The following is an 11,065-nucleotide window of genomic DNA, read 5'->3' on the forward strand; positions in this document are numbered from 1 at the left end:
CAAGATAGCAAATGAACTAACAAATTTCAGAATGTAATTAACAAATGCAAACCTCGGGTAACATTGTAACCTGGAATACCCAACCAAAAGGGAGAGGGGAGGGGAAAACATATGGGAGAAAAGGTATAAAAACTGTAATATCATGTGGGTGTGGGTCCATAGGAGGGCATGGGGATGCTCAGAGGATGGAGCACCTCTCTATGGAGACATGAGGGAGCTGGGGGTGTGTAGCCTGGAGAATGGGGGGAGAGGGGGGCAGAGGGTGGGGGGGAATACAGCCTTATTTCCCCCATACAGCTCCTCATCCTGCCCTTCCCCATCCCTAGGGTGGGAATTATACCCTATTGCCCTCTATTGGGAGGCGGGGGCGGAACGTGGAGTGAGGGCGGAACGCGAGGCGGAGCGGTGTTGGGGGTGCACCGGAGGGGGGGAGCGTTGTGAGCGGCGGACGCGGCCTGGAGGAGCGATGAGCATGGGGGTACCGAGGGGATGGGGATGGGAATGGGATGGGATGGGATGGCATGGGCATGGGGATGGGCATGGGGGTGACACGGCTCTGGTAGGAGGTAGAGGACGGGAAGGAGAGGCCATGGTATCGTGCTGTGAAGGAGAGGGGCGGGCTTGAGTTGATCCTGGCATGGGGATGGTCTCTGCCCCATTCTGGTGCTGGTTTGGAGGTGTAGGGCAGTTGTGGCCCCGTTGTGACGGGCATGGAGATAGATCCACTTCTGGTACATCCAGAACCGTCCCTTGCAGCCTGTGGATGGGGTGGAAGCTCTCGCCCTTCCCTTAGCACACAGGGATGGTCCATTGACAACACAGCAGCCCCTGTCCTGTCATCACCTCCAGGGACCTGCCACGTCCTTCCCACCCTTTGTTTCTTTGGTTATGACATAAGATGTGTAATTATTTCTTTGGTTATGAGATGAGATATGTAATTAACCCTCCTCGTAATGATGCAGCCTGCCAGGGTGGAGGGAATGGCAAAGCAGAGCTCCCTGTTTCTCTCTCTATGTGGGTGGTGGATGAATTACAGAACGATAGAATGGCCTGGGTTGCAAAGGCCCACAGTGCTCATCCAGCTCCAACCCCCTGCTGTGTGCAGGGTCACCAACCAGCAGCCCAGGCTGCCCAGAGCCACATCCAGCCTGGCCTTGAATGCCTGCAGGGATGGGGCATCCACAGCCTCCTTGGGCAACCTGTTCCAGTGCGTCACCACCCTCTGGGTGTAAAACTTCCTCCTAAGATCCAACCTAAACCTCCCCTGTCTCACTTTCAAACCATTCCCCCTTGTCCTATCACTGCCCACCCTCACAAACAGCCGTTCCCCCTCCTGTTTATACGCTCCCTTCAAGTACTGGATGCCCACAATGAGGTCTCCCTGCAGCCTTCTCTTCTCCAAGCTAAACCAGCCCAGTTCCTTCAATCTTTCAATGGTTGTTAGAATGGGGTTGTCACTGCTCCACGTGGAACTGCATGAGCTCAATGGTTGCCCACATGACTTATAGCTCAGAGGATGGTATGGGGGACGAGTGTGATCAGTATCTGTGGGGAGGAGAACCTCCCACCCAACTCGTTCCATCCTGCAGCAGAGTAAGGGCGTGCAGGAGAAGGTGATTGTAATCATCCTCATCCTTTTGTCACCTTCTTCTGTGTTGTGGCAGTTTTCTGGAGTATAACAGTGTGGAAAGATCATAGAAATAGATCAGGAAGGTTTGGGGTACAGTCAGAGGCTCTCAGGTGTTGTTTCTATGGGGGTATTCTGGGAAACACTGGTACATAATCACTAAGTGTTCACCTTGTGATTGTGGTGCTGTGTTACAGGTGCTGTGCTTGAAAAAGGGAACGTTACTAAAGCAAGTGTTTGCACTCAGCCGGTGAGTCATAGAAATCAACTCCCTTAAATACATCACAGTATAAGGTGTTGAGAACACTCAGTCGCTTCTACAAGCTGTGTCAGAAAACATATGGCTTTTAGAAAGTAATTCTTGCTGAGGAAGGTCTTTAAATGGAGGAGGGAAGTCTTGGTGCTGATGTCTGGGAGCTGAGAGACTGAAGGGTGATGAGAGAGTCTCCTCAATAATGGAGTCTCATCTGTGACTGAGGGACATGAGGATGTGAGCCTTTGTTCAGGTGCTTTGGCCACAAGGGGAATGTTTCCACATCTGTGTGAAATTGGAGTTTTAACACTAATCTTCTTTCCTACAGAGCAGCAACACCCAGAGAAAGTCAGCTGTGTGCTGCAGGTAAGGCTTCTTGTTGTCAACATGCAAGCCAAAATTTTACCTACCTTAAGGAAATGTTTTCCATTTGAGCATTCCTGCTTCCCTTTGGATGTCTTTTAGTCACAGTTGGGCTGGTTAAGTAACCAGAGTCCGTGATGTTCCCCCTGCACCTTTTTATTCCTAATCTTTTCTCCTGTTTTCACATTCCTGGTTGAGAAGATACTTGTGTTTGTGGCTTTATGCTGACACCATCCAGAGTCTGTTGGCTGTGTTACTGTCCACCTCAGTCAGGGTGAGGTCCCACTTTAACATTTATTGAGCTGGTGGAGTCCTCTGTAACAGTTTAAAGTAGAACTTGGTATTGATACGGAAGCATCTGTGTGCCTTAGCTCCTTGGTGTTGAATTTCTCTTTGCTGTTCCGAGCTTCCTTTATTAAAGTGAAAGCTGTTGAGGGTTTCATTTCATTCTGGGAAAGAAATATAAATAAATCTGGTGCCATTTTGATTTGGCTTCCTAGCACATGCATGTTTGAACAAGGCTGAGTTTAAAATGAAGTGAGGCTCAGATCCATCATAATAGCATCACTGCTGTCACGTGAGAGATGTAATGTTTCATTAATATCCTCGCCATCCGCTGCTCTTTATTTTTTTGTTGTTTGGCTGAGAATTTACCTGGGAAATGAGTCATCTTTAATTTCTTTCTCCCTTCCCATTGCTCATCACTAACCAGCTGGGTATTGTAGCATGCTGGATGGGATATGCTGGGAGCTCAATGGGATAAAGGCCAGCTGAAACTCGGCCTGCCCTTTCCTTCCCCCAAACAACTAAGGACATATTCACGTCCTCAGCACAGATTTCAGGCTCTCAAAGCACCAATAACCATTTGTGAAAAGAAAAGATGTTTTGAGCTGAATGGCTTACGTGGTTGCTCTGCTTTCCTTTTCAGGTGCTGCACTTGTGAGTTTCCACAGACATTACAGATCCCGTCCTACACATGGCATTGGGAAGTACAAACATCTGCTCCCAAAGGAGGTAGGCACAAAAACTTCCTTAGTGTGCTCGCTATCAACTGCATTAAACCCATCCACGTACAGTCTGACTCAAGCATTGATATTATTAGTTCTGTGGCTGATGAACCATGTTAAAAAGTGAGCACACATAAATATGTGTGAGTGTTTTGTCCAGCACGTTGTTTAATTTCAGTCGTTTAAGAGGGAGGAATCTCTTCCTACTGATGCATTTGACAAAGCACCTTCACGTGATTGCTGACTGCTGTGAGCAGGTTGTATTTGCACTTAAACTTTTCATGTTCTCTGGAATTGGGAGAGAAGACCATTTTTGCAAGGTGAAGAAACAATAACTCATCCAGACAGCTGCCTCGAAGGCAGGGGCTGGATTGAAAGCAGGTTGATTTGCACCCGTTGGTTTCTTCTGGAAGGAATTAATTGTGGTATGTATGGATTTTCTGGGCCACTTCTGTAGCGCTGCCATCCAAGGACTGAGCTGCTCAGCTTCAGAACATCTGCTAAGATAATGTCATCCCACTTTCAGAGGCAGGGAAAATGAGCACAGATGGGCTGTGATGTGTTCAACGTGGTTCAGCAAACCTTTGACAAACGAGAGTACACTAAGTCAACCTGTTTAACACAACAACAGTTAATGTCTTGTATTTCCAGCTGCAATGGGGGGAAAAAAAAAATGCTTTCTTTTCTTTCTTTTAATACAGGTTCCAAAGAGAAAAAGGGATAGAGTACAGATGAAAGAGATAAATGTTGGGACTGAACATGAGTACGGAGATATTAACATCCAGATGACTTCCTACGATATGTGTCTCGTGGAGCATTTTGCTCAATACGTGCATAAACTCTGCAACCAGCTGTCCATTAGAGTGAATGAAAGGTATAAGGAACACAGCTCTGTGTTGTTATCCATTGCAATCGCATTGCGGTAGGCTGTGTGAGGCTTGTCAATGAGTTTAGCTTCAAGTAAAGGGCATGATATAATCTCTGACAGATGCTCATTTAAAATCCCAATCTTCCATCGTCTGGAAGTTGTTCTCTTCGTGTTCTCTTTGAGCTTGTTTGTCTACAGTTTGGGATGCTTTATTTGTGTAGGGCTGCAGTGGAATTGTTTGGGCTATGACTAAACGGATCTCAAGGAAAAATTGCTGTTGCCTTTTATTCCTATGGGGGGAAAAAAAAGACAAAAAAAGCCCTGAAGGCTGTGGATGTTGAGTCCAGGAATTCAGGCCTCAGTGCTGCAGGTTTGAATGAGTCTGAGGATTGTGACAGAGCTTCAGCAGTGCATCTGAGGAGCTGGAATCACTGCATTGCTGTAAGGAAGTCAGAATACTTAGAGGTGTTTGAAACAGCTATAAGTGTAACTCTCTAGTCACCGGTCCCAGCTTAATGCTGGTAAAACCCATCAAAAACCATTTTCTTTACGTTTGCGCACTTAAAACAGTCTGCCATAGGTCTGAAATCCTTTGTCCATTGATCGTTTTAGTCCCTCTGTGATGTTTTTGCACCAAACAGCACTAAAAGCTGTGACACAACAGCAGCTGATGGGTGTCTGTTTATTTATTTTGAACATCAGGTAGGGAAGCTGAGGTGTCTGCATTAACAGTGACAGGAGAGCAGGATCTGATCCAGTCTCTGTACCCCTGTTAAATCACAGAGGTGAAAATAATGTCTTTTGAGTGACGTGTAGCAGCAGTGTTTTCAGCTCTGCTCCTAATGGGAATAGGAAGTCTACTGCAAAATAAGTAAGAACTTTTGCTTTAAAGCTCTCCTTCAGCTGTACAGGACTTAAAAGTTCTCTTTTTGATTGCATATGATTCTATGTTTGCAGCTGAAAGAGGTTTTGGCTGCCTGCAGTGTTGCAGGCTTCTCCCTTATCTCTTTCCAGTAAGGCACCCAGCTTCTGCCAGTGCTTGATTTGCAAGATACATTGTTTGCATAATTAATTGCTCATGAAAACTTAATCTCCTTCCACATTCTCCGCTGCTGGAAGTTGATTTGTTCCTGTAAAGTATTGCCAATCTCTCCTCCCTGTCCTAAGAACTGACTGTGCTTCCTGCAGCTACGCGATGCCCACCAAAACCAACGAAGTTCTGTTCTTGGAAGAGCGAGGCTCCAAAATGCAGCTGGATGCAGTTCTCACCACCCACCAGAGGGTTGTCCAGGTATGAGCTGCCGGTTGCTGATAGTGCTGCGGCTCTTGTGCAGCACCTCGTATCTCAGAAGCTTTAACAAGAGGAGTTAAGTCCCTTCAACGATCGAAAGGTGTAATTTGTACCTAACTCAAAGCACAAAGAAGTCTAATTAGATTTCTTGCTAAAGGTTACTCATGAAATAGAAGGTAGAGAAGTGGTTCCTGGATCCTCCTAAAATAGGGGTGGCCAGCAGGGAGAGGGGGGTGATTGTCCCCCTCTGCTCATCTGCAGTGCTGCATCCAGGTCTGGGGCCTCCAGCACAGGAAGGATGTGGAGCTCTTGGAGTGGGTCCAGAAGAGGGATACTAAGATGGGCAGAGGGCTGGAGCTGCTCTGCTATGAGGAATGTTGAGGGAACTGGGCTGGTTTAGCTTGGAGAAGAGAATGGAGACCTTATTGTGGGCATTCCAGTACTTGAAGGGAGCGAGTAAACAGGAGGGGGAACGGCTGTTTGTGGGGGTGGGCAGTGATAGGACAAGGGGGAATGGTTTGAAAGTGAGACAGGGGAGGTTTAGGTTGGATCTTAGGAGGAAGTTTTACACCCAGAGGGTGGTGATGCACTGGAACAGGTTGCCCATAGAGGCTGTGGATGCCCCATCCCTGCAGGCATTCAAGGCCAGGCTGGATGTGGCTCTGGGCAGCCTGGGCTGCTGGTTGGTGACCCTGCACACAGCAGGGGGTTGGAAGTGAATGATCATTGTGGTCTTTTGCAACCATTCCATGCCATTATGTCATTCTATGATTCTGTTTCAGTCAGACGATTTACTATCTACTTTCTGCAGAGCACAAAGGTTAGAAATATCATGTTAGAGGACGAACAATTGAACAAACTGGATGAAATGTGGAAATACTCATGTAGTAGCAGCCAGTTCAAAACTGTACAGTTAAGTAGGTGTTTCTCCTAAGTGACGCTTCACTGCTGCATATCTATAGCATGTTCCTGTGCTGCATGCTGAGTCTGAATTATTCCAAACCTTGACACAGACTTTTTCTGGCTAGGGAGATATGGTGCAACACCAGGGCTTGCAAGTTTGCCGTGACAGCTTTTGTGTAGAGTCTCATCTAAATGACAGGGATCCAAACCAAGAGCTTTGGGCTGTGCTATATACAAGGTGCGCACATGAAGCTGAGTGCTTCTCTAATGAGGGAGTTGAGTGCCCTGGGCTCATACTGAAATGGATTCCCTCTCTGTGCTGTTAGTAAAACAAGTCTGTTTTGCATTTGTTGTTCTGCTCCTGCAGCGCTTTCTTTCTTCTTTCAGATCAGCAGATTGAGCTCAACGTTTGCTCCAATACTCTTGGAAATTATTCAGAGTAATCAGCCCGAAGGGGTCCATCTGTTAATGAAAGAGGTATGCTTAATTTTATGCATTTAGAAGGCAGGTATGATGCATGATGTAAATTTGCTTAGAAAAGCACAGGTACCTGGTCCTGAGGCTGCCAATGTAGAGATATCAACACCCAGGATCTCCCAGAACCAGGCCCTCACTTGACCTGTCAAACACCATTCCTTGTAATACTGGATGCGAGTTTTATTTCCCACTTATCCTTTTATAATTAGTGCTACAGAGGGAATCTTCCCAACCAGTCCCATAGATCTGTAGAAGACAGCAAGTTGCTTTCCTTTGCCCACGTGGATTCCTCATGACTCAGAAGGGAATGCTCTTCTTTAACACTGCCTTACAACCTCTTACCTGGGAGTCACCAGGAATTTCATGGAGCTGGTAGCGAAGCTGGGACTAGAAACCCAAATGCTGTGCTCTGTTCTGATGGGATTTGCTCCGGGAAGGGTTCTGCAGAAACCACTAAGAGTTTTCTCAGCACTGAGGACTTCAAGACAGAATTATAGTCCCTAAACAGGATTCTTAATACACCAGGTATAAGGAGATACTTAAACTACTGTTGCTTTACATTAAGACAGTTCCAGGTAATTCAGGGACTAAAAGATGTTACAGCTGGAAAGAGAAGACAGTACACTAAATTCAAATGTCAAAACCATTTTCTTAATGGCCTTTGAAGAACATTTAGTTATCTCCAGCTCTGCAAAAAACACGAGGAATATAGGAGGAGGTCTCTGGAGTCCAGTAATCTCCTTTGCTTTGGTCACAGTCTTAGAACCGCCATCTCTTTCTTTAGTATATTTTGGCTGATAACTTTGTCTCTGGAGGGAGAGCTGTGACATTGTGCCATTTGCAAAGTCACTGTAGTCTGATGCAGGGAGCCCAGGGGAAAGACCCGAGCTGGCTTTGTAAGACTGGAAACAGAGAGAGATTAAAGCTTTAGGATGCCTTGACAAAGCTCTGGACGAGGTGGCAGGTCTCTGTAAGGACACGATGCAGTGCTGATAGCACAGTGTCAGTGCTCACTCTTTCCAAAAGTCATTTCTCAACTCGAAGACTTTGGTTTGATAGCTGCATTTAACACACGTTCTACAGCTTGCCCCTACTTTTCTGTTTCCTGTGCCATTTTTTGTGTCATAAATACTCATCTCCAAACTGCAGCTGGTAGCTCCCTCAGAACTGCAGCAGTGAGGAGGAGCCTCCAAGGCTGAATTGGGGCCACAAAGGAGTCCCGCTACATTGGTTCAGCTGATGCTTCACTCTTTCACTTTTCACTGGTGCACTTAGGGAGAAGGTTTGTATCTCTCTTGATTTGGGAAGTACTCGAGGTGATTTTCGACGTGCTGTTTCTTTTCCTCTCTACAGCACACGGAATCTGACTTCAAGAGCCGATTGAAGTCCCGACCTGAACTGGAAGAGCTGCTGGCCCAGATGAGCTGAGGTGCTGAAGAACACTCAGTCCATTTCAGAGCCATCCCTGGGAGTGAGAGGCTGATCTTCCTCAGCTGCTCAAGCCTCCAGAAAGTTGAATTGTGAGCTCTGTACTGACAAGGAGAAACTTCCACCGTTGTGAAGTGTCTCATCTTAATAAGGACAAATACGTATGTTTGTATCTGTCTTGTTTGCGCTGTGAATGAAAAGGCTCCATGGTGAAATTTGGTTTTACTTTTCTGAGTTCTCCATTTTTGGCAGTTTTGCCTTTGGTTTGTGAGCATTTGCTGCTTCAGCCTGCAGAATAAGTGAACAGTGATAACCTGAATTGCTCCTTGAGACAAAACTGCTCAGATCTAAAATTGAAGGCTTAGAACTCAAGGAGGCTTAGAAATATAGAATCTCCAAATCTATAACTGGTTCTTTTATCAGTCTGAGCAAGGTGACGGCCAGCAGGGATTCTGCTGTAGTGACCTCCCAGGACAAAAGACTCCCAAACACTTCCCTATCATTGCGATCTAAATTCTCCCAGCTGCTGTGACTGTCATGCTCTTTTCTACAGCTGAAGGCTGGAACATCATGTTCTCATACAGCTGCATAGATCAGAGCTCTGCCAACGTGAATGGAGCTTCAGAACACTGGGAAGTTGGGGATGAGCATCCCTGAGCAGCTGAACAATTAACTCAGCAGAGGGAGGAAGGTTGGAGCCATCTGTCAGGCAGTGTATGCTAAATTACTCCTTGATTTCAGATTTGCCTTTCATGCCATGAAAGATGTTTCTCCCTGGATCCCTCAAGCCAGGCCCTTTGGAAAGGGAGAAATCACCGTGCCTTGAAAGCACAAAGTGCAGAGTATGAGGAATTTCCCATAATGGTGCACTAAGGCAGGGAGAGAAAGTAAAACCTGAAAGCGTGGCAAGCTGTCAGCAGTTCAGGAAGCAGAGACAAAAGCTGTTTGCAGAGCTGCAACCCGACAGCTCCGTGCCAGCACAGGAATACTGATCATCCCTGCTAACACTGAGCTCTAGACCTCCTGTCTGCTCCTTCCCCCAGCCCTGGCTTTATACATAACAGTGCTGAGATGTGGGCTCAGGGTTCGGCTGCTCCTGCAAAACACAGAAAGGAGCTTTTGCTTGGAAGTATCCATATAGACACGGGGTGGAAGAGGTTACAGCACCCAAGTTTCAGCTGTGCTCCTTGTATTTCTGAATGCTTAAGGCTGGGAGGTTGGAACCAGGTGATCCTTAAGGTCCTTCCAACCCAAATCATCCTGTGATTCTAAAGCTGCTTTAATTAAGGCTGAGACCACCTGGTCACACCGTCCTTTGGGTAAGCATGCTCTAATCAAATTTCAGCCCTGTTTTGGACACTTAGAGGAGATAAGGATAGATTTGGGTTTTTCATGCATTTCATCAGGAAATGAACCATTTCCCTGCTATATTTGGGGGCCTATAGAAGACCTACAGAAACCTCAAGCTTCCCTTCCAAACCGAGAGAGGGTTTGGCTCCTGTTTTTACAGCTTATGAGGTTAATTGGGGCTTCACCTCACCTCTCTTCTTCCTCCACCCCAAATATTCCTGGGCCTTCCCAGAAGGGAGCAGCTCACCCTCCAGAGGCTGAAAGCTTTGAGAAAGGCAGAGTGGATATATATATATATATATATATATATATATATATATATATATATATATATATATATATATATCCTGCCCCAATTTGGGTGCTTTGGGCTGTTGCCTCATTTCTTAAACCTTTATTCTATGGTCCCCACCGTGATGCAGCAATCCCAATCCCCTCCGTGCTTTGCAGAATGACGCGGAGTTCTTCATTTGTGAGGACAAATGCCATCAGATTTAATTTCCTGCCTTCAAATTAAGATGATTGAACCAAGATAACAACCCGCTTTAAAAAAGAATAACAGGGAAAATAATAGGAAACGTGTCCCATAGCACAGCCGGAATCCTTGGGGCACCGATAGAGGTGTCAGGGTGTCCCAATATGGGGTTCAGTCCTGGGGGTCTCATTCTCCATGGGGGGAGCATTGAGGTGGGTTGGGGTGCAGCTCCTTGGGCTGCGGGCGCTGCTGCCGGGCCATGCACTGTCGGAAGGCCTGGACCTGAGCCTGGCAGCGCCGCCAGTCCCGCTGCTCCGCCATGCACTCCTGCAGCGCCCAGTGCTGCTCTGCACAGCCCGTCCGCGACACCATGGCCTCCACCGGGTCCTCCTCTTCTTCCTCCTGTGATTTAGGACGGCTCCAGGTATGTCCAGGCTTTGCCATCGCTCTGGTTCCTGCTGTGGGGCTGAAGGGTGATAACAGACATCAGTGTTGCCTCCCATGAGTGCCCTGATTGGGGGCACCTTTTATTTGGGTCATACAGAACCACCACCTTCCTTCCCCACAGCCTATGGGTACACCCTATACAACCCCCCAGAGCACCCAGCACCTCCCATACTTCTATGGGTACCCATAAACTCCCATATAATCCCTAAGAGACACCCAGAACCTCCCATACTTCTATGGGTACCCATAAACTCCCATATAATCCCTAAGAGACACCCAGCACCTCCCATACTTCTATGGATACCCAGAAACTCCCATATAATCCCTAAGAGACACCCAGCACCTCCCATACTTCTATGGATACCCAGAAACTCCCATATAATCCCTAAGAGACACCCAGCACCTCCCATACTTCTATGGATACCCAGAAACTCCCATATAATCCCTAAGAGACACCCAGAACCTCCCATACTTCTATGGGTACCCATAAACTCCCATATAATCCCTAAGAGACACCCAGAACATCCCCATACCTCTATTAGCTCTCAATAGGACCCCATGGTGCCCAGCACCTTC

The 11,065-nt window shown here is 47.0% G+C and overlaps 2 protein-coding genes across 3 annotated transcripts in view; one reads left to right on the top strand and one right to left on the bottom strand.

Annotated features, from left to right (window-relative positions):
- Nucleotides 1-405: 405 nt before the first annotated feature.
- MRPL48 (mitochondrial ribosomal protein L48) lies at nucleotides 406-8,442 on the top strand. Its single transcript, XM_015852650.2, has 8 exons — nucleotides 406-478; nucleotides 1,825-1,877; nucleotides 2,209-2,246; nucleotides 3,172-3,257; nucleotides 3,952-4,124; nucleotides 5,307-5,409; nucleotides 6,700-6,789; nucleotides 8,143-8,442. Exons 1-8 carry the CDS (start codon nucleotides 467-469, stop codon nucleotides 8,215-8,217), a joined length of 630 nt encoding a protein of 209 aa, XP_015708136.1. The 5' UTR covers nucleotides 406-466; the 3' UTR covers nucleotides 8,218-8,442.
- LOC107308639 (cytochrome c oxidase assembly factor 4 homolog, mitochondrial) overlaps nucleotides 8,395-11,065 on the bottom strand; it is a 7,324-nt gene continuing 4,653 nt past the window's right edge. Inside the window, exons 2-3 of one of the 2 annotated variants that reach the window (XR_001552866.2) lie at nucleotides 9,980-10,508; nucleotides 8,395-8,505 (exon numbers count right to left, since the gene is read on the bottom strand). Coding sequence is in view for 1 of the 2 variants with exons in the window: in XM_015852657.1 (XP_015708143.1) it covers nucleotides 10,229-10,486 (258 nt within the window). In the remaining variant the exon portion in view is untranslated. Of the gene's footprint in view, nucleotides 8,506-9,979; nucleotides 10,509-11,065 lie in introns of those variants that run through there. The other variant, XM_015852657.1, reaches the window with a different exon arrangement.

Source organism: Coturnix japonica, chromosome 1, assembly GCF_001577835.2.
Source record: "Coturnix japonica isolate 7356 chromosome 1, Coturnix japonica 2.1, whole genome shotgun sequence".
NCBI lineage: Eukaryota > Metazoa > Chordata > Aves > Galliformes > Phasianidae > Coturnix > Coturnix japonica.